Source organism: Protobothrops mucrosquamatus, unplaced genomic scaffold (genome assembly GCF_001527695.2).
Source record: "Protobothrops mucrosquamatus isolate PMUCROS unplaced genomic scaffold, P.Mucros_1.0 scaffold19, whole genome shotgun sequence".
Taxonomy (NCBI): Eukaryota; Metazoa; Chordata; class Lepidosauria; order Squamata; family Viperidae; genus Protobothrops; species Protobothrops mucrosquamatus.
Genome location: NW_015386404.1, coordinates 1,986,660 through 2,010,345, shown reverse-complemented (window position 1 = coordinate 2,010,345; position 23,686 = coordinate 1,986,660). Strand labels below are relative to the sequence as shown.

General features: G+C 45.1%; 1 protein-coding gene across 1 annotated transcript; it reads left to right on the top strand.

The window, feature by feature from the left end:
* Positions 1–164: 164 nt before the first annotated feature.
* Positions 165–22,640, top strand: ZDHHC15 (zinc finger DHHC-type containing 15). Its single transcript, XM_015810777.1, has 11 exons — positions 165–282; positions 6,282–6,308; positions 7,497–7,591; positions 8,342–8,462; positions 9,608–9,677; positions 12,812–12,844; positions 14,841–14,961; positions 16,749–16,881; positions 18,047–18,173; positions 20,552–20,664; positions 22,597–22,640. Exons 1-11 carry the CDS (start codon positions 165–167, stop codon positions 22,638–22,640), a joined length of 1,002 nt encoding a protein of 333 aa, XP_015666263.1.
* The last annotated feature ends 1,046 nt before the right edge of the window (positions 22,641–23,686 follow it).

Genomic DNA, 23,686 nt, shown 5'->3' with positions numbered 1-23,686 from the left:
CCCGTCGCGCCGCGCGCTCTCCAGCCCGTCCGCCCCCAGGCGCCGCAGCCGAGCCCCGAGCGAGCGAGCGAGCGAGCGGGCAGGCAGGTGCGCGCGCCGCCCAGTCCGGCTCTGCCGAGCGCCGATGCCGCCGGGCCCGGCCCGCGAGGGGCGCCGCGGCGGGGATGGGGCTGTCCCGGGGGCTGCGGTGCTGCCAGCGCGTCTTCGGCTGGGTGCCCGTCCTCATCATCGCGCTGGTGGTGCTCTGGTCCTACTACGCCTACGTCGTCGAGCTCTGCCTGGGTAGGAGGGCGCAGCGGGCTCCGGACCCATCCTCCCCGGCCCGGTCTGGAGGGGTGCTGGACTACAACTCCCATCCTCCCCAGCCCGGTCTGAAGGGCTCTCTCCTCCAGGGGTGCTGGGCTACAACTCCCATCCTCCCCAGCCTGGTCTTCTTCAAGGGCCCCTCCTCCAATTGTGTTGGGCTACAACTCTCCCAGCTGCCTTCTGGGGACTGAGGATGATGGGGACTGTAGTCCCAGACCTCTGGGGACTTCCCGGCAGGAAATCTTGGGGGGGGGTTGGAGGTGGCTAATTCCCAGGTGGGGGGGGCGCAGAACAACCTCTGTCCAGCGTTGCTTCCCAGATCTTCCAAGGGGGGGAGGTCCGAGGGGAGCCCCTGCCCTCTGGCTGTGCCTGGACAGGTCGCCCCCAACTCCTGCCCAGGTGCCCCGGCAGTTCTGGTGGTGAGTGGCCCCCTCGCCCACGTAGGAGCCTTTTCCCCCCCAGGCATCCTAACCTAGCAAACACGTCCTGGCTTTTCTTTTTGCCTTGCAAAGAAGCAAAAATGTAGCAGGTTGGTTCTTGCCCAGCTCCCTTTACACGTCTCCGCCTGTGGGGTGTGCAAAGCCAAGAAGTGAGCATGTTTGGGGGGCTCCCTGGGACTTTCTTTCTACATTAGAAGCAAGAAGAGTAACTGGTTGACCTTAGGCAGTTGGTTTAAAGCCAGGGTGGGGGACCATGACCCTTTTATGACTTGTGGACTTCAACTCCCAGAATCTGGCTCAGGAATTCCGGGAGTTGAAGTCCACAAGTCATAAAAGGGCCATGGTTCCCCACCCCTGGCTTAAAGCCAGACTAGCCTCTCTGGGGTAACCTGTGGGATCATTTGATTGGATGCTGCTCTCACCTGACTTCATAACTTCCCCCTCCTTGAACCAATACATGTGCTGTGCAAAGAGAACCAAGATGCAGGTAAAACCAGCTTGCATGGTTAGTGTATCGGGCTGTGTGTGTCTCAAATATGGTGTGTAAGAAGTGCTTCCAACATCATGCACTTCTGAGCTGCATTAAAGCAGCTATATTTTTTTGTTTGTTTCCGTGAGAGCTTGAAGAAAAAAAGGTGCTGCTGCTTTAAGCATCTCCTTTACTTTTAATGCAATGCTTCTCAACCCCAGCAATTTTAAGCTGCATGGACTTCAACTCCCAGAATCCCCCAGTTTGGCTGAAACCAAGCCAGTTGTCTTTAGCAGAAACACTGTGTTCACATTAGGGCAAAATCATTTCTCTTCCATTGTTTTTGGAAGCCTGCCGAGTACAATTTGTTTAGGATTCAGGGTACCATATCAACACAGGCAGTTGGGGAGGTTTCTTACAACAATCTGCTAAGGTAGCTCAGTGTGATTATCAGAGCACTACAGGGAATGGGGGGAGGGGTTAAATTTGATTAGGACTTTGTTAAAGCTATGTGGTAAATTTAAGGCAGGCCCCACTTGGTTCTTAACAATTGGATTTTGCAGTATCTAAAAAGGTTAAATCATGGCAATTGGACCAAAGTTTATTAAATTGAGACGTTTTGTTAGTCATCCAACTAACTTCTTCAGTCAAAATGAAAAAATTAAGTTAGGCAGAGTTAGAGAGTAGCTGGAATGTATTAACTCTTGCCATACCAACTGCAATGGTTTCTCCCCAAAATGTATTGCAAAAGTAAATGAAGACTCAATCAGGCCAAAAGCATTTTAAAAGGTTAAATCATGGTGACCGGAGCAAAGATTGTTAAAACATCTGGAGTCTGCAGTCTCCACTTAGGCCTTTTAGTTCTGACTGCTACATTTCATCATTCAGGAGAGAAAAGATAGATAACCCCCCAACCACTAATGTATTGGAAGCAAGTTCCATAGTTGAGATGTCTGCAACACAATTCCCTCTTCTGTTGTGACTCATTCCTTTGTGTGGCCTCCTAGGTAGACTGGAGCAAAAATCAAAGAGGTAGTAAAGCTCTTGGTCTCCAGAAAATAGCTCACCCATTTATTTACATAATGATCCTTGTTGGAGAATTGGGAGAGAAGATAGACTGTTGTCCCAGCAACCGGCAGATGAAGCCAGGACATGAAATCAAGGGTGGGCTTGCGCAGTCTTGCTAGAGGAGGAAGAAAAAAGAACAAGCCTTCAGGGAGCTCTAAAGGTAGAAAGATCCCCGTCTCTTCAAGAGGCCCCTGACGGTGGTGGCACCAGAGAGGACCAACAGTATTGACCAGCAGCTCACCTTCACTTAAGGAGGGAACAGACTGGGCTGTAAAATTGTTTCAAAGCAAGTGTGAGCCACTCCGTTTATACAGGAATTTAGAGCAGCTGGTGGTTTGTTGAAAATCACATAGATTCAGTTAATTAATACTGAGTTTGCATCACAGATAATTTGCCTCCAGCTCAGTTTTTCAGATTATGTGTGCATGCACAAACCTGCTGTCCCAGAAAGGTTTGCCTTGCCAGGCTCACTTAACTTTGGCAAACAGCAATATGGGCAAAGCCTGTGCTTTTCTTTATACCGAGGGGCCGTAGTCTGCAGCGGCATTCTGCGTCTCGGCAGAAACCCATGATACTCCTGAGGGGTAAGACGAAGGTGCAGCTGTGAGATTGCCTCCCAGAAGTGCTTTCTACCTGATACCCAAGCAAGGAAGAGTAAAAGGACTCATTTTTGTTATGTTTACGCAGTGTATATTGAAGGTGGTTACCCTTTGAGAGCTATGTGCAACAAACTCTCATTTTAATGTATGCTGATTAGTGTACATTTAAAGTGACAATAAAGCTATTCTATTCTATTCTATTCTATTCTATTCTATTCTATTCCATTCCATTCCATAATAGGGTATCTGCTGTCCTTCTGTCTTCAGAGCCCAAACATCTCTGCACTCCAGTGCCACAAAATAATGCAAAAATTAATAAACAGCTACAGAAGGGCTTTTTTGAAAGGCAGTTTCCTTGAACTTGCTGCCAGTTACAATCCTCCTTCCACATCCTGTTTTGGAAAATGAGGCTGTACCTTGCAGGTTTGGGGGAAGGAAGATGCAGCCTGAGCACCAAAGGGGGGGGGGGTGAACAATTCCAGGAGTTCAAGCAGCCACATAAGAGACTATTTGGAGTTGGTGCTGAATGTCAATAGGAGCCCAGTAGATTTGGGGGGGGGGAGTCAAGCTCTCAGCAGCAGATTCAGCAGCAGCAAGATCTCACCGAATTGTCTTTAACAAGGTTATTGGAAGGGAACGGGATAAGGTTACAGAAATTTCTGCAACAAGATTGCTTTTACTTTAGGGCTGGAAGGGATCTTAGAGGTCTTCTAGTCCAACCCTCGCCCCAAGGCAGGAGTCTTTATACTATCCTGCACAAATGGCTGTCTAATCTTTTCTTGAAAACCTCCAGTATTAGAGCATCCACAAATCCGGGATGATCTGTTCCATTGCTCTCACTGTCAAGAAATCCCTCCTTAGTTCCAGATAGGATTTCTCTTTAATGAGCTTCCACCCATTTCTTCTTGTCCTGCCTTCAGGTGCTGTGGAAAATAGCTCGACTTCTTTTGTCTGTGACAGCTCTTCAGGTATTGGAAGACCGCTATCATGTCACCCCTAAGCCGTCTCTTCATTAGGCTAGACATAAATAAATAATAGAATAACAGAGTTGGAAGGGACCTTGGAGGTCTTCTAGTCCAACCCCCTGCTCAGGCAGGAGACCCTATACCATTCCAGACAAGTGGCTGTTCAGTCTCTTCTTAAAAGCCTCCAGTGATGAAGCACCCACAACATCTGAAGGCAAAGCTGTTCCACTGGTTAATTGTTCTCATTGTTAGGAAGTTTCTCCTTAGTTTTAGGTTGCTTCTCTCCTTGATTAGTTTCCAACCATAGTTTCTTGTCTTGCCTTCTGGTGCTTTGGAAAATAGGTTGAAAACCCCCCCCCCCACTTCTTCTTTGTGGCACTCCTTCAAATATTGGAGGACTGCTATCATGTCGTCCTTCCTTTCACTAGATTAGACATACCCAATTCCTGCAACTGTTCTTCCGGTCAAGGTAGATACCTAGTTTCCTTAACCATTCATCATATGGTTTATCCTGCAAACCTTCTTATCGACTTTGTTGCTCTTCTCTGCACTCTCTCTAGGGCAGGGGTGTCAAACTGCCGGCCTATGGGCCGGATGCATCATGCTGAAACCGCGCCCACCCCATTGCCAGCAATGGAAAAAAAGTTGTGATACGTCGTGACACGTCACGTGACGTTGCAAGTTTGACACCCCTGCTCTAGGGCCTCAATCTTTTCTGTATCGTGGTGACCAGAATTGAATGCAGTATTCCAAGTGTGACCTCACTAATGCAGTAAAAAGTGGCATTATCACTTCTCATGATTTAGAACCCAACTGAAGTTTCAGCAGATAATTTTTCAGTTTTTAATATGGGCTTTTCTCTGAAGGAAAGAGCTAGCTGCTTTCTTCCCAAAACAGGAATTTGCAGGTGGCTGCTGTTTTCCCAACCATCTCCTGAATCTTAATTAGGCTATAAACAGATAATCACAGTTGTGGAGTTAGTGCTTCCTTTTGCATCACACCCATTTTTCCTTGGCTGTTCCTGGCCTTCAATTCATTTTTTTCCTAAGTGAATCATGCATGGTACTGCATTATTTCCTGGATATAAAGAATAGGTAGATTGTTAGGATTAATTATCAAGGCATGTCACTTTTAGCCATTCAGACTTTCCATCATTTTCCACAGCAGGCTGCATGGATGTCTGGTTCAAATTTGAATCCAAATGTCAGTTGCATAGCCCTGTGTTGAGTAAGGCCCAGATGTATGCTCTGTGTGTGTTTTCATGATGCCCTGTTCATTCATTCATTCATTCATTGACTTCTTTCTGCCCTCTCCTTCAAAAAGAACCTTTCCAGCACCACTATTCTGCTTTAATACTCTGCTTAGTCCTTGGAGAACTTCTCAGCCTAATTATTGTTGTGAGGATAAAAGGTGACCAAATCCACAACGAAAGAACCTGCGATAAACAAAGTATTTGTAAATATACAATGGTCTTTTCTTTTCCAGTTGAGAAAAAGGGTAAAGCCATTTTGCTTCAACTTGTTACTGTATACCTGCTCAGAATGAAGCCACCTTCTTTTGAGGAGAGAAAGATTATAAAAGTAACTTGGAGCATGGCAAGTGATTTTTGCAGTACAGCAGCTGTGACACAGCAGAAAAGACAGTTGGTTTTTGGCTGCTCTGTCCAGAGGCATATCCTGGCCTTCCCTTCTCCTGCCTTGAAAGAGAAGCAGTCTTGGAAAGGATGGAAGCCCCGTCCAACTGAATGTGGGCAGGTCTGAATGTCTTTGAACTGGTGTAAATGCTGATTCACAGGTTAGCTTCAAGAAGCAGGCAGGCAAATGAGTTGGACCGGTAGTTCAAGAAGGAGCAAAAGATAAATGAGATCTATTATTATTACTGCTATTCTCCTTTATTAATATTATACACCAAGTACGGTAGGTAAATAAATAAACAGATGTAATCTTTCAAAATCATCTAATTCAGATGGAAAAAAGAGCAGATCCTGACCTCATTCATGAAAGTAGAAAAAATGGAAGAGTAGAATAGAGTAGAACTTCCATGGGAGGCTTAGTAAATCTGTAGCAGATCAGCAACCAGTTCCCGACCCACTTGAATCCCCCCTCAAGCTCTCATCCTTTCCATGAATGAGCTTGTTGAAAAAGAATCTTGCTTAAGTCTGGCAAGATTCTGTCTGTAGGGGAACAACAACAAAGTAGCTACTCAGAAGTAACTCCATGTGCCATGCTTGGTTCTTGGGGGTCTTACAGTTGTAAGGATAATGAATCAAGTGAATAAGTGAGTATCAGTGCAGTGGAATTAATAATATAATGATTTATGACTCATAAAGTAAAAATTAATTTCAGACACGGTCAACGTATGCATAAAGGCAAGCATATTTTTTTGTGGAAACCTTGATATGCCATTTGAATATGTTCTCTTTTTTCTCTTTCAGTGACTCTGACGAACTCTGTAGAAAAAGGTACGTGGATATTTATTATATCTGGTCTTTGTACTTTAGATCTCTTTGCAGTCACCTCCGGTGATGATCCAGTGTGATTATCCCAGTGTAGACAGAGATGGGAAGGGCTGGTTGACCGGACTTTTCCACCTCAATTGCAGTTGAGGTTGATGGAAATGCAGAGGATCCCCAGGCCCTGCCTAAAATAAGACCTTGGAAGTCTCCACCACTCCTGGATGGATGTAAGCAAGTCTAGGTTGCACTCCAGTAATTAAGGGAACATGCAAGGGAGTAGGTGGGCCTTGGAGATCCAGTGTCTAATTGCTTGCTTAGCCAGGACGCTTGAGTGATTATTTTATATTTTATATATTTTATATTTTATTTTATTCTGTCTTGTCTTATTTTTTATTTTATTTTATTTTGTATTTATTTTAATTTTATTTTTTATATATTTTTATTTTATTTTATTTTAAATTTTAGCTCCCCATCTTACTACGGGGGTAGCTCTGGGCAGCTTACCATAAGATTCAGCTCCCCATTTAAGTTGAGTGGAAGTCTTAGCAGTTCTGAGCTTGGGGAAGGGTTAGATTCCTTTCCTCCATAGTCCCTTTCTTGACTGAATCCATATCCTCCCCCTCCGCCTCCCTCTGCAGCTTGTGTTTGAAACTATATCATTTCTTTTTTTGTATTCCTGGCCAGTTGAAGAAATCAGTGCTCATAATATAGCAAGAAATGTAATTTGCTTTCTCGTGGGATGGTTGTTTTTTTCTGAGGCGTCTCACTTCCCATAATAAGCATTTTTTCTTCTTTTGTTCAATCATGTCCAATTCTTGGAGACTGCCTGCAGAAGTCTCTTCTGTTTTCTTGGCAAGTTTTTTTCAGAAATGGTTTTCCATTGCCTCTTGTCTTGGGCTGAGAGAAAGTGACTAACCCAGTTCTAGTCCTAGCCTAAGGTAGGACTAGAACTCACGGAATCCTCTTTTCTAGCCAGAGGCCTTAACTAGAGTTGCTTTGAACCACAAGCTGGGTGGCATATAAATTTAAATAAATAAATAAACCCTGGCTCCATATGGATTCTCCCCAGTCTTAAGCATAGAGACACGAAGAGAGGTTTATATTGTTTATTGTGAAAGTCAAGGATTCTATTAAAGGCTTAAGAGCAAAATGGGCATTTCTGCTTCCTTGGTTAATGCTTTTCTTCTTGTTTAGTGGCCTACCTCACCGTATTCCATATCATCTTTGTATTCTTCATATGGACATATTGGAAGTCTATATTTACTCCTCCACTACAACCAGACAAAAAGGTAAAACTCGGGAATTTTATAAAGGGACTAACCAGTCTTCCCCAACCTGGGTGCCTTCCAAATGTGTGTCTGTGGAGATTCTCAGCCATCCAGGTCCTGGTTGTCCCAAAGGGGCTTTTTCAGGAGGCAACTGGACTTTCTTGGTTTTTCTTTGAAGACGTTTCGCTTCTCATCCAAGAAGCTTCTTCAGTTCTGACTGGATGGTGGGGAACGGAAGGATTTATATTCCTTGCAGACAGATGGTCATTTGCATTCTTTTAAGAGAGTCGTTGAGGCTACTTGGAGGTTTTCTGTGTCCTCGGGGTCACCTGAGTAGTTTTTATTTAAAAAAAAACATAAACACTTGGCACAGCATAGGACAGGGGTAGGCAACCTCGGCTCTTTTATGATTCATGGACTTCAACTCCCAGAATTCCTGAGTCAGCATAGGAGAACAAACCTATCAGGACAAGATTCAGCAGTCGCATAGCCAGATCTGAGAATTGGGCACCCAAATACCTAAGTTCAACTTTTTCCCTCCCTTAACTGCCTCCCACTGCTGCCCCCCCCAATGACCAATCAGGTTCAAGCAAGATGGTTTCAGAACGGTCACTTCAAACGTAGGTTGGTATGCAGCTGCCTTGTTTTCCCAGAACCAGGAATTCTGGGAGTTGAAGTCCACAGGTTCATAAAGCCCACATAAAGGGGCCATAGTTCCCCACCCTGTTCTACAACCATGTGTGTGTTTCACTTTTTTTCTTCTACTGCCAGTTCCACATGTCGTATGCTGACAAGGAACGCTATGAAAACGAAGAAAGGCCCGAGGGTCAGAGGCAGATCCTAGCAGAGATGGCCCGGAAGTTGCCAGTTTACACAAGAACAGGGAATGGCGGTGAGTTTCTAAGATGGCTTGGGCAAAGTCCACCTATGCAGCAACTCATACTGACACCCCGCTTTTGGAGAACTTTTGGGGTGACAGACAGCGTCATCAAAATCAGTGATGACAAAATGTTTGGCTTTTGCGGTAAAGGTGAAAGACAAATAAGGCATTCATTCATTCCGGCTCTTAAAATCAAAATATAGGCCTTGTGACAACATTACAGCCTTTTCCCTGGCTGGTTTTATCATTTTCACTCTAGCTAAAATTTACACTGTGATTTCTAGATGCCAGTTGGAATTGGAAAACTCGAGGTGGGGTGAATTCAGATCTGGGGAAATTGTCCCTTCTGGTTGGTAATTCTGGAAACCGTCATCCAAAATATATCTGGAGGGCACAAATTGAGGAAAGCTCATCTAATGATTGCTTGTTTTGCTATTGAATGTAAAGGTGTCCACTATTGAATGCACTGGGTTTTTTTTTTTTCTGATTCTTGCTTCTGATTTCATAGGAGTGGATAGTGAATAAATAATAGCAGCATTTATATTCAGGATGAACAGTTACATGCTGAAATTCAGTGGTAAATCCATGGCAAATGAGCATCATGATTTGCCATTTGTATCCAGTAGGGACTAACAAATCATTAGAGAAGCTTAGTTCACATAAAAAGCATGGTAGAATCCCCTGAGAAGCTGTACCAAAAAAGCTAAAGGAATTGGACCCACTCTGATATAGGAAGTTGACCAAGCATCCCAGAAAGAGGAAGTGTTAAATAGCTTCCGTTGTCAAGAAATGATTTTGTCCATAAAGTCATCAGCTCAGTCTGAATGAAGCACGTATCTCTGCAGCCTAATTTGTCTCCTATAGCATTCAGCCACCTAGAAAGTATAATTCCCTGGTTTATATAAGGCACTGCCTATATTCAAAGTAACCCTCAAATCTTGCCTTGGTCCCACGTTTCTCAAAGTTGGCAACTTTAAGATATATGGACTTCAGTTCCCAGAATTCCCCATGCTGGTTGGGAATTCTGGGAGTTAAAGTTCACACACCTTAAAGTTGCCAAAGTTGAGAAACACTGCCTTCTAGTAACAAGTTTATAAGACAGATTTTGCACTCGTGATAATGATTAACTAGGGGCATTTTTGTCATGTTCCTTCCAGCCATCCGATTCTGCGACAGATGTCAGCTGATCAAACCTGACCGTTGTCACCATTGCTCAGTTTGTGCTGTGTAAGTTTACTCTTTTCATCCATAACCAATGCGGCTTGAAGGCTAGCTCAACAATTGTGCAGGATGTTGTTGACTGGACACATAAAAATAAATAGTTTTGCTTGCTCTTGATTGCACAACTTGACATATACCACTTCCCACCCCACCCTCAGGGACCCAGTCCTATCCTCTGTGTGTGTCTGTGTCTGTCTATCTATCTTATCTATCTATCTATCTATCTATCTATCTATCTATCTATCTATCTATCTATCTATCTATCTATCTATCTATCTATCTATCTATCTATCTATCTATCTATCTTATCTATCTATCACTTTCTCTATCATCTATCTGCCTGTCTGCCTACCTGCCTATGTGCATGGACATTCTGAAGATTTTAATTACATCAGTGAAAGCAAATACAGACTAAACTCAGAGAGAGGAAAAGTATAAAGAAAAAAATAAGTGCAAAAAAGATAAAGCAAGATTAAAAAGAAATACATGAAGAAGTGACTTTGGCTGTATTAGAAATAATTAATGTCATGTATTGCTGAAGTTAACTTTCTAAATTTTCATACAACTCAAGGAAGAGGACTTTAAAAAAAAGAATAGAGAGAGAAGGGAAGAAGCTACGTTGGTAAACATCCCAATGTTATTCTTATCTTGGAGATTTTTCAGGTTTAAAAGGTACAATTGGACAGTCTGTTTATAATGAAATGCATTGGAACAATGAAACAATAGTTTTTCTCCTTTTGAAAATTATAAATGCCAGCAATGAATTGGATCTGACTTTGGCACTGACTGGAATGCAGGACTTGTTTGCAAGAGAGCAGACAAAACATGGTCATCTGCCTGCTTATGCCTTGACTTGTTAGCTGATGTTAGAACGGATGCAGAATAATGACATGCCAGCTTGGAAGGGTTGCCAAATTATAGGTTTGATTCGATTTCCCCAAAATAAGAAGCCCTTTGTTCTTTCCCAGGAGCAAAACACTAGTTGCTATGACAGATGAGGAATGTGTACAAAGGAAGCTTTATGCTGTAAATATCCCAGCTCACGTATACGTGATCCGTGCTGCCAGATCCACCAGTTTGAGCCTGCTAATGTTTGTCAGCCTTGCCAGGTAGAACAGTTAGGATACACGGGCAGATAACCTAATTCTACTTTATTGTACAGCTGCATTAACAGAATCTTGCAAGTCTGAAAGTACATTTCTCTTGCTGTTACCTTTATGCAGGTAGCCCTTGAGTGAACAGCAGCCCTTGAGTTAACAGCAGTCCATTTAGTGATCGTTCAAAGTGACTTAAGACCATTTTTCACACTTATGACCACTGCAGCACCCCCGTGGCCGTGTGATTTATATTCGGATGCTTGACAACTGACATGTATTTATGACGGTCGCAGTGTCCCAGAGTCATGTGTTCCCCTTTTGCAACCTTCTGACAAGCAAAGTCAATGGGGAAACCAGATTCAGTTCATAACAGCCGTGTTACTAATTTAATAAATGCAGTGATTCACTTAGCAGTCAAATGGGGCGAAGCTCACGTAAGAAATTTCTCACTTAATAACATTAATTTTGGTCTCAGTTGAGGAGTACCTATAGTCTGTTAGCATAAGGAGAATCCCTCCTGAGCCTTTCCCCCCCATCCATTATGCAGCTGTGGGCTCCGCTCCCTTTTATCTGTGGGTTCTCCGGGTAGTTAGTATCTCTTCATGATACCATGGTCATTCATACATGCCGTTACATGTCTCTAGATTAGACTCTAGTCCTGTTTCTCTTTTGCAGAGGATCTTCTGGGCCTTAGTCAAAATATTGAGTGAGAAGATGTTGGAAACTGACACACATTTAGACGCCCAAGAAGGCTATTGGAGATTATCCTGCTGTGTTTACCAGTCAGAAGGCCCATTAGCTGTGCTGAGAAACACAGAGGATAGGAGAAATGGTATTCAAAGGACTGCAGGCAGGGTTGACTCTCTTTGAAAAATTAGCCTAATGGTGGGTTTTTGCTTGGGAAAAGGTAATGTTCCCTGGTGAAATTGGCCCCTTTGTAACACCCAAAGGGCCCCCTTCCCTTCTCCCTTCCCTGTTCATCCTGCCTTGTCTTCCTTTGTGATTTTATAGACAAGGCATCAGCTTTCGCAGGCACATAATTTCAGTTATTATTGCAGGGGTGTGTGTGTTATCCAGTACCTTTTTTTTTTTAGTTGTATTGTTTCTGGCAGGTATAGATAGAAGAATATACTTGTTGGGGAGGACAAAATCTCCAAGCTAACTTTGAGCTGAAGGGGGCAACCTTCAGTTAAAAAAGAAAATGGATGAGCTTGGCATTGCATAGAATTTTTGTGGATGTTTATTTTTATCTGTAGATTATTGAGAGAGTATAAATATCCCTTCTATAGAATAAAAATGGGAATGGGGATAGAATAGAATAGAATAGAATAGAATAGGACAGGACAGGACCGAATAGAATAGAACAGAACAGAACAGAACAACAGAACAGAATAAAACAGAATAGAATTCTTTATTGGCCAAGTGTGATTGGACGCACAAGGAATTTGTGTCAGCTCTGAGTGTGCATACCAACAGTAAAGTGATAGGTCATAGACATATATCCTACATCATAGTTATAATCATTAATCATAATATACAACAACGTCATAAATCATAGGCAGAAGGTAGTAGTAAGCTGGGAAGGTGAGGAAGAGGAGAAGATAAGAAGGATAGTATCAAAAGAGCCCTACTACTTGGGTAAATGAAGTTTATATCTTGACTGTCAGCAACGTTTGCTTGGTACCCAGAGCAATTTTCTGCATGTCTTTAAATCTATGCAAACCACCTTATTCCCCTGAACAGCTGGTAGCCAACAGCTGCATCCCTTTTTCAAAGGATAACCAAGATGTAAGATACCACAACCACGTTCTGTGTTGTACATGCAATAACAAAAAGCCTCACAAGGGGGCGTCATGACAAAAGAGAGTTCCTGGGAAATTTAATTGCAACCTGGAAATTTTATTGCTCACTAATAAATGATATCACCTTGGAGAAAACAAATAGAATCCTGGATTATGAATAATCCAGAAAAGAACAAAGACGTCTGTGGTTTCTGCTTCTTTTCCTCATGTGGTCCCTGACATTTTTCTCTTTTTCTAATAGGTGCGTGTTAAAAATGGACCATCATTGCCCCTGGTAAGGACTCTTGAGGAGAATCATTTCATTAATCCACCATATAAACATTAAAGTGTTTCAGGGACAAAGCGGCATCAATTTCTGAAATTGACCAGCTTACTCCACCAACACTGCTTAAAATTTAGAACTCCAACTTTGGTTCAGCTACTCCAATAAACATTCATATGAAACAGCGCGCATGCGCGCACACACACACAAATTAATATGCATAGAAATGTACAAAAATATGCCATGGATCCATTATGCATTATGCACATGAAATGGCATTCTTGATGCAAAGCATGGCACCTTTTCACCACTGGCCCAATCCATTTGTGCTTTTGCCAAATGAAAACAATATCCCATTGGTGAGTTTACACTATTTCCGTTTCTGCTACTCAGAAAGTAGGACTGGGTGTTATATCTCAAGTATAAAAGTTCAGTGTTAATTTTTGCCCTTCCCAAATCTAGAAAGGAGGTTCAGAATCTCGTATTAACAGGAATTCTCATTTTACCTCTCTTTGGTGCAGGTTCTCTTTACCTTGGTATATTTGCACCGATATGTTTTGAGGAGATTCCACAAATGCATAATAAATGGAACCATGCAATCTTGCCATATGTGTTCCAGCTACTTGGTTTTATTTCTTTGATCTTACTCTCCACAAAAATGGAGGCACAGAATGTCTTCCCAATAAGTTTGAACTAGAGGGATTTAAAAAGAAAATAGAAAAAATCTAAACTATGCAAAAGGGAATTGTAGGCCTGGGCGTTGTTACGAAGAGAAAGGAGCATTTTCGTGCATTGGTTTCTTAGGTTTGTATTTTAGGTCACTGTTTCTCAACCTTAGCAACTTTAAGAGGTGTGTGGACTTCAACTCCCAGAATTCCCCAGCCAGCAAAGTTGAGAAACACGTCCATAGAGCAAAGCAAGATCTGTTTTTCAAATATTATTCATTCCCTGGGGCCTTTCAAAGAGTTAAAACTCTAAAGCAGTGTTTGTTGACCTTGGCAAGTTTAAAATGTGTGCACTGCAACTCCCAGAATTCCTCAGCCAGCCTTGGGAATTGGTCCGCACATCTTAAAGTTGCTAAGGTTGAGAAACACTCATTTAGAGATTTCAGATGCTTTCCAAGTTAGAGATAGTTACAGTAAGAAAAAATGTAGTTATGTATGCAGATCTAGTTCATTCTCTATGAATAACTAGATCAGGGGGTGTCAAATTGCCGGCCCATGGGCCGAATGCATCATAGCAAAACCACACCACCCCATTGCCGGCAGTGGCAAAAAAGTTGTGATACGTCACGACACATCACGTGGCGTTGCGAGTTTGACACCCCTGGACTAGATTAAAGATGCAGCAAGAATTACTCGATGAAGGCTGGAATACACCATGAAATGAAATGAATATTTACAAATTACTGGAAGGATAAAACCAGATCTTAATAATGAAGAAGGGACATGAAGAAAAAAGAATTTGAAATACTTGTACATTAGCTGGACATTCTGGAGAAGATTGGTCAAATTCTGGGCTCTGTGCAGTGGTACAGAAATTAAAATTACATTGGAGGCTTTCATTTTTGGACATTTCGTATCCAGGAGAAAGAAGAATACAAAGAATTATTAGGGAAGAAAATTATTGTCCCAGTTTTCTTAAGCAAGGGCTAAAATGCAGTAAAACAAAAATGTCAGGTCTAACCATATCCTAGTTTGGAGGGCAATTTAAGCCTTGATCTGAGGTCAGTGTCTAGGGAGGGAATTCAAACTGCTTCTGGAAGAGGCAGGTACACCTGGGAGGGAGGGAGGGAATTGGGTGGGCTGGGACCGTGCCCAGGGACTGTACACAGCTCTGGGCCCACGGACTGTGTACGCAGGGACTCTTCTGTGGGCTGGGGGTTGGCATTGGGCCGCCTCAGAGAAACAAGGGTGCTTGTTGCTGCTTTTGCTTTTCATAGCATCATTTCTCCAAATGTATTTTGATTTCACCTTCCTTCTTATTTTCGTCATTTTTTTTCCTTTAGGGTGAACAACTGCATCGGCTTTTCTAACTACAAGTTCTTCCTACTGTTTTTAGCCTACTCTCTGTTGTACTGCACGTTTATTGCAACAACAGTCTTCAAGTATTTCATCAAATACTGGACAGTAAGTTGGGGAACCTGATTACTGCTTCCTTTCTGCATATCATTGGAGTCTGAAATCTTCCGGACTCAAAACCAGTGCTATGATCCAGGGGGAACTCACCCCTTTCCGAACAGAAGACCAACGGAAGAAAGTTGCCATTGTGCAAGGGATTACTACAGTCATAACCTTTCAAAACTGGGGAAGTTCATTTCTACTTCAGTAGCATTTTAGCAATCTGGGTCCTTATTTTTCGATCTCGGAAGGATGAAAGGATGAGTCAACCTTGAGCCGGTCAGGATCGAACTGCTGAACTGCTGGCAGGCAGCAGAAATAGCCCGCAGTACTGCATTCTGACCACTGTGCCACTACGGCTCACAGTGTTCAAGCGAGTGTCCTTCCCCATTTATCATTAAAATATATACTGGAACATATTCCTCATTCAGCTGTTTTGTCTTGTAGACAGTATCAGTATAACAGAGTTGTAAGGGACCTTAGAGGTCTTCTAGTCCAACCCATGCCTAAGCTGGAGACTCTATTCCGGGGGTAGGCAACCTTGACTCTTTTATGACTCGTGGACTTCAACTCCCAGAATTCCTGCGCCAGCATGGCTCAGCTTGGAAACCTCTCCCTTTCCCCTCAGCACGGCTGGCTCAGGAATTCTGGGAGTTGAAGTCCACGAGTCATAAAAGAGCCAAGGTTGCTCTATACCATTCTGGACAAATGGCTGTCCAGTCTCTTCCTAAAAACCTCTGGTGATGGAGCACCCACAACTTCTGGAGGGAAGCCGTTCCACTGGTCAATTGTTTTCTCCATCAGGAAATTTCTCCTTAGTTCCAGGTTGCTTCTCTCCTGGATTGGTGGGGCCAGACAAGAAGGTTGCTGGGACCAGGTTGCTTCTCTCCTGGACAAGTAGTCCCAGCAACCTTCTTGTCTGGCCCTCAGCTGCCTTGTGGTCAGGGCTTCAGGGTCTCTATGCTGGGGGTTTCTGGGAATTGAAGTCCATGCTTCTTACATTTGCTGAGGTTGAGAAACAGTGCAGATAGTCCTCACCTTATGATCACAATTGAGCTCAAGGTTTCTGTTGCTGGGTAAGACAATTTTTAAGCGAATCACTACAATAGTTAAAGTAGTAACATGGTTGTTAAGCGAATCTGGCTTCTCCATTCATTTTGGTTGTCGGAAGGTGGCAGAAGGAGGTCACATGACCCCGGGACACTTCGGCTGTCATAAATACATGCGTCTGAATTTTGATCAGGGGATTTTGGGGATGCTGCAACGCTTGTAAGCGTGAAAAGTAGTCACATCACTTTTCTCAGGGCCGTTGTAATTTTGAACGGTCACTAAACGAACCGTTGTAAGTTGAGAACTACCGGTCCTCTAAAAACTGCCCACCAGCTATTGGAACAGAACTCTCTAATTCCCAGTGGCCTTGACCACAGACTAGCAGTGAGGAAGGCAGGGAGAGGCAATTCAGCCATGTCTGGAAGGCAACAGATTCCCGCCTGCTGGCCCATTATGGCTGGTAGGGATGTTCCCTGGTCCCAGGGATAGGCAACCTTGGCTCTTTTATGACTCCTGGACTTCAACTCCCAGAATTCCTGAGCCAGCCATGCTGAGGGGAAAGGGAGAGGTTTCCAAGCTGAGCCATGCTGGCTCAGGAATTCTGGGAGTTGAAGTCCACGAGTCATAAAAGAGCCAAGATTGCCTACCCCTGGCCTGGTCCTCCAGATCTGCAAGAACAAGAACACGCCTGCTGTTTTAATGCTCTCTGGATCTCTCCTTTCACGCTCTCTCGCTTTCCTTTGCAGGCCGAGCCAACCAGTGGTCATTCCAGGTTCCACGTCCTCTTTCTTCTTTTTGTGGCAGTCATGTTTTTGGTCAGCCTGTTGTTCCTCTTCGGTTACCACTGCTGGCTCGTCAGTCAAAACAGATCGACTCTAGGTAAGGCACTCACCCCTTCGGGAAGAAAGTTACGGGCAAGGCAGATTTGTACCAGCCCATTTTCAGTGACCAAATTGGCCGATAGGCATTCCAGAATCCAGGAAGGGTTCCCCAGCTCCCCACTCTGGAGTCCTGGAATCCTTGCACACATGTTTTTTTGCTTCATATTTGTTGCTTATTCATAGAATCATAGAGTTGGCAGGGATTTGGGGGGGGGGGGTCTTTTACCCCAGCCAAGAATCCATGTCCTCGATGGAGCCTCCATGAATCCAGGGGACAAGTGGTCCCAGCAACAAAGAGCTCTCACAGTCCAGAACAGTGTTTCTCAATCTCGACAACTTTAGGATGTGTAGACTTCAACTCCCAGAATTCCCCAGCCAGCGCTGCTTAAGGTTGTTAAAGTTGAGAAACACTGGTCAAAAAGTACTCCTTAATTCATTGGTTTTTGTTCTTATTCCACCGACATCTTTCTTTATGAAAAGGTATTACCCATTATTTTATTATAGTTAAGACGACCCAAGACCAGTTGGACCATCCTGTCAGATAGATTTCCTTTCCTAAACAGAGAATGCTGGCCTAACCCCCTGCAGTGTTGCTGATATGGTCAAAACTTTCCAAAATTTCATTCTCATAGGTGGAATGGAGCTGGCCATTCTATAAGTTAACCAGTTTGAGGCACGTAGGCCAGGGGTAGGCAACCTTGGCTCTTTTATGACTGGTGGATTTCAACTCCCAGAGTTCCTGAGCCAGCCATGCTGAGGGGAAAGGGAGAGGTTTCCAAGCTGAGCCATGCTGGCTCAGGAATTCTGAGAGTTGAAGTCCAGGAGTCATAAAAGAGCCAAGGCTGCCTACCCCTGGTATAGGGTCTCCTGCTCGAGCAGGCAGTTGGACTAGAAGACCTCCAAGGTCCCTTCCAACTTCAGTGTTCTACGTTCTATGATCCTCCTTACCCTACAGGAGGAAAGCCTGTTTGACATCTTAAAACATCTTCCCACGAGATTGTGAAAACGCTGGCTCAGATTCCGCTTGGCTGGCCGGCCTTCCGTGCTGAAACCGCAGGATGCTGTCAGGTGTCAGCTGATCTCTAGCAGGCGCTGCCCTGGAAAATCCTCTCTTATTGAGGTCCTTTTTCCAGTGCCTGAGACAGTCTTCTGTTTTGCTGCAGAGGCTTTCTCGGCTCCCGTGTTCTCCAGCGGCCCGGATAAAAACGGCTTCAACCTCGGCTTTGTCAGAAACCTCCAGCAAGTATTTGGGGAAGAGAAGAGACTCTGGTTTTTCCCGGTGATGTCCAGGTGAGTAGAAAGCAACCTGCCCATCAGCCGTGGAGATAGAATTTGAGTGCCGCTTCCCTCCTTTCCCTTCCCCCCCCCCAAGGGAAGGTTTTGGGCTGTGTAGGTGGGGAGAGGCCCCACGAAGCCGTGGGCCAGCTCTGCAAATCTTCCTTTGGATTTAAAAAGAGCCAGGGGGAAGCTGGTCGGCTGCAAAACAAAGCACCGACCTCTCTTGTCTTTGTTAAAAGAAATCTGCTGGCCTGGTTGGTATTTTCCCCAGGATGCCCTTCTGCCAGGGGATGGGATGGCGCAGCGGTTAAAGACCCTGAGCTTGTCAGCCGGAAAACTGACAGCCCGCGTTCAAGACCTGAGCGCTGCATGATGGGGTGAGCTGCCGTCCTTGACTCAGCTCCTGCCCAGCTAGCAATTTGAAAGCATGCAAATGCGAGTAGCTCAATAGGTACCACTTCATTGGAAAGGTCACAGCGTTTCGTGCACTTTGGCATATAGTCATGCTGGCCACATGACCACAGAAATGTCTTTGGACAATGCTGGCTCCCTTGATTAGGAGATGGAGATGAGCACCCCCTCACCCCACCCCCCACCCCCAGAGTCAGACATGACTGGACAGGGGAAACCTTTATCTTCTTGGTCCACTTGCTTAGACGAAGGGCCAAAATAACTCTATTCAGTGTCTTCCGGTGTGAACTTCCTGGTTTACCTTCTGCGAAAGAGCACATTCACGGCCGTTTGTGACTGTAGCCGTGACCTGCTTTACAAAATTCTATGTGTGCCCCAAATGGCTTCCCTCTGTTCCCTGACATCCTTCTCTCAGGCCTGGACCTTAATAACAGACTCATTGGAGCAGCCCTCTGTTTCCGTAAAGCTTCTGTTGCATTCCCGGTGGACATCCCGCAGATGCTCCACTGTTTCCTTGTTGAAGAGGAATACAGGAATTTCTTGAGGTCTTTTTGTTCTGGTTTAAAGACAATGAACCTTCCAAAGGCATTACAGAACACCGTACGAGGGTACCCGTCTTTGGTAACAGACCTTCCCCTGCAGTTCCCATTTATGGACTCAGACCCTCCGCTCTGGAGATGTGAGTCAGATGTCAGCAAAGACTAGAGGTAATTCTTGCTTAAGAAACAGCCACTTAATGACCATTCAAAGTTAGAATGGACTTACGACCTCTCCTCAAAGTTACGACTGCTGCCCCCTGCCCCCCATGTGGTCAAATCATCACATTTTGGGTGCTTTCCAACCAGCTCACTTTTACGACTGGTTGCAGTCTCCTGTGGTCCACATGACCGTGATTTGCAACTGTTTTGCTGTTTTCTGGCAGAAAACTTACCCCAAAACACCTATTGGATAGGTTGCATTTGCGTAATGACCACATGACTCTCTTTAACGGTTACAATGAGTCACTTTACAAACGTCATCAGAAAGGTCGTAAAATCGAGTCTCATGTCCTCGACCTAGGACAAATTATGACTAAAATGCAGGGCTCCATTGTGGTCAAAAGTCAGGGATGACCAGTTATTGTTAATTTGGAGGGTCAGCAGGCGCACGGGAGGAAGCTGGCCGGAGGACCCCTTTTGGACTCAACAGCCAGGTTCCTCCCAGTCCTGGGGCTGAGGAGAGAGCGGCCAAATTGCTCTGGACAGTAGGATGAAAATGATCTGGAGCAGATAAGCAGGCAGATGGACAGACTGGGCTGCAGGAGGCGCACCTTGACCGCCATACGGGCAATCGTCGACTTAACAACTATTCATTTAGTGACCTTCAAAGTCACAACGGCACTGAAAAAGGTGATTTATGACCGTTTTTCACACTTCGGACCCTCGCAGCGTCCCTGTGGTCACACATCAGAATTTGGCCATTTGGTACCTGGCTCAGGTTTATGACGGTTGCTGTGTCCCGAAATCCTGTGTCACCTTTTGCGACCTTTCGGCAAGCAAAGTCAATGCGGATTCACTTAACAACGGTGGCAAGAAAGGTCATCAAATGGGGCAAAACTCCCTTGTCTTGCTTAGCAGCGGAAATTTTGGGCTGCGTTGCGGTCATATGCCAAAGACTACTATATGTCTGCAGAAGAGCAACTAATCTAGCTAGGTCAGGGGTCTGCAACCTTGACCAACTTTTAAGACTTGTGGACTATGCTGGCTGAGGAATTCTGGGAGCTGAAGTCCACAAGTCTTAAAGTTGTCAAGGTTGCAGACCCCTGACCTGGGTTATATGTGGGAGCATTTGAAAGGAACGTTTGCGAGCATCGGAAGAGTCTGTTGCTCCTTTGCGATGCCTGATGCCAACAAGTCTCCTTTGTTATTGGGCAGTTTCCTTCTCTCCGGGGCCCCTCCCTCCCTCCCTCCCTCACCACTGGGCTGCCTTTCTCTCCACAGCCAGGGAGACGGGCACTCCTTCCCCATCCGAACCCAGAGCGAAGCCCGGAATCCCCTGCTGGCAAACGAGGAGCAGTGGGAGGATGAGGGGATGGAAGATGGCAGCCAGCAAGGTAAGAGCAGGGCACCCTGGGTGTGTCTCTCTGTGTCTGTGTGTGTGTCTGCTTGGGATCTAGGGTGAGCCATTGGTGCAGAGAAAAGGAGGGGGGGGCCTCTGGGGCAAAGTGGAGTTGAAGACAAGCATGAAGACACTGCAAAAGGCCATTGTGTGGACCTCGAGGCAGCAGCCTTTGGATGCCCCGGGTGAAATTTCTGCCTCTGTTTGCACCATTGTATGTGTAAAGTTGCTGCAGATGTTGTACTTTCTGATTTAGCTATCAAAAATAAAGGATGTCCCCCCCTTTGGGTCCATTAAGTCAACATTCCTCTGTTCCAGTGTTCCTGCTAGCTGGGGAATTCTGGGAATTGAAATCCCCCCTGTCAGTCCTGCCTCAGCTTGGACCTTTACGCAAGAACGACCCTCAACTCCATTTTGTGTGAAAGGTTTACGTTGCTAAAGGCCAAGCGGTGTACAGTACAGCACAGCCGGAACTGAGACTTGTGCACCAAACGTTGCCGGTTAACTTTCCCCCCTTTGTCCCTTCCCATTGTTGATCCCTCATTGTCCAATCATAGCCAGACAAAATGTTTTGGGAACGAACTCTTCAACTTTTGAGGAGGCGGTGCGGAGATGCATGCCTTTCCCGGATGAATCGTTAGCTTTCCCCACTTCCCATCCGGTTCCCTCCCCCCACAGTTCACAGCAGACTGGCAGCTAGCGAATGCGAAGCGCAGACGTGAGATGGCAGTTCTGACACACACCTCTTAAAGTTGCTAAGGTTGACAAACACTGCTCTGCACATTCAAAAGAGAGGAAAAGGGGGCATCAGTCAACCAAAAATGACCGGGGGGTGGGGGGGCAAGTCAGCAAGCCTGGGCCATTCGTTCTTGTGCAGCAGAAACAGAGATGGCCTTCTTACAGCCCCCCTCCCTCATCATTGAGGCAGATTTAGGGACCCCTTGGAGAACAGCCTTCCCATTTGCATTCTGGACCAGTTAGTTTTCAAGGGTAGCCCCACGCAGGGCACTTTGCAGTAGTCGAGCCTTGAGTAGAATTCCTCGAGTTATTCATTTAGTTTAAATTTGATATAGATGTAAGTTGAGCCTTGTATGGGCATAAATACATACACGGCACCTACTTTGCAAATCACAAGAAGTCTTTTTTCCCTTGACTCGTGTTTGTCCGTGTTGTTCTTCTTGCAAATGCTTTTGCAGATATCCCCAGTAGTTCCAGTGCAGGGTCCCTTCTTTCTTTTAAATTTTGTTTGAAAAGCAGAGTTTTATAAGATGAAGAGTGCCGCAATCAGCTATTTTAAAAAGTTACTCCTGTTCTCTGCGTCCAATCCAAGACCGCTTTGTTTACCAATCAAGTCCTATTCAACAGGGGACTTGAGAGGTTGCCATCAGGATCAGATTGATTGCAGGATTAGGGAACCGCTTGTCTTCCTGCTTCGGGGGTTAATGGCCCAGCACAGAAGGCTGCCTGAAAGGCGAGCAAAGGGACCGTTTTTTCCAAGCTGTAAATCTCAAGTGCCGTTTTTGCAAAGTGTAAGAAAGGCAGGGTGTGTATTTGCCCATACTTACCTAAACACGTATACAAATTCAGACTCTGCAAGTTGTTAAGCATCTTGGCTGCAGCCCTCCAGGCCCTCCAAATACTTTTTGCCAAATTTGCTTTTGAATGGTTTAAAAGGGAGCAGTGATTAAATACAGAATTGGGAAGTAATCACAATAATTCTGCTGAATTCTAGTTGAATGCAAATGACCTGCAATCTCCCTATGGCTTTGTAGAGTGTAGTCCCCAGCAGGCCATTCCAAGCCAAATAGACCCCCCGCCCCACCCCATCCGAGAGAAAAATCGGGCTCCCCAATGATTGGGAGCACAACTCTGAAAGGAGAGCAATCTCTGTCTTACTTGAGTGGACTTCTTTTGCTTGTCTGTCCAGATTACCAGCAAGGGACTTCTCTTTCCATCGAAATGGAGACGTAGCAGCTTTGAAGAGCTGAGGTTGTGCAACTCATGTGCTCTGGTAAGTGTTTCCTTCTTCAGATAAAAAAAAAGCTTAGCACTCTTCTTTCAGTTAGTTTTTTTTTTCATAAGATACTTGATCTGGACGTCTTGCCTCCAGAAGTCATGGGTGCTCCTTTGCTGGAGATTTTCAAGAAAAGGTTGGACCATTATTTATCTGGAATGGTCTACTAGGGTCTCCTGCTTGAGCAGGAGGTTGACTAGAAGACCTCCAAGGTCCCTTCCAACCTTGTTATTCTATGTTCTACAATCTTGGCAGTGGTAGACTATTCCCCCCAGCACAGGGGTTCCAAATTCATATGATTTCCCTGTGGGAAATATGGCTTGCCCATGTAAATGAACTCTCTCTTGGCCAGGAAAAGCAGCCGATAGAGCCCCAGATGCCATCTCCTGACACAAGAGTTAGAACAGGGGTTGGGGTCTTCAAACATGGCCCTTTTATGACTTGTAGACTTCAACTCCCAGAATTCCTCAGCCAGGCACGCTGGGAGTTGAAGTCCACAAGTCCTAAAAGGGCCACGTTTGAAGACCCCTGAATTAGAATAACAGAATATCCGAGTTGGAAGGGACCTTGGAGGTCTTCTGGTCCAACCCTCTGCTCAAGCAGGAGACCCTAAACCATTCCGGACAAGTGGCTGTCTCGTTGTTATACACCTCACCTTGAAGTAGCTCCTCCTCCCCAGCATAGCATCTTCCAAATCATCTGGGCCAAAGCTGGACTACCACCTTCTGCTTCTCAGGAATCCCAAAGTTGCTGGTGGGTGCCAGGTTGGAAAAAGCTGAACTGGAAAAGTCTTGACACGTTTGGTGCAAGAATGCCAGCTCCAGGAGAGGTCTCACCTTCCGGAGCTTGCCTAGAATCGGCACTGGGTCGGCCCCGATTCGGGTTCGATTCGTCCAGCGGTGTCTTTCTTTGGCCCGGATGCTCTTTCACAGCCAAGCCTACTGGACCCCCAAAATGGAAAGTGTGAGCTTTTCTTATGCCGCCTTGGGCTCTTGGGGAGAAG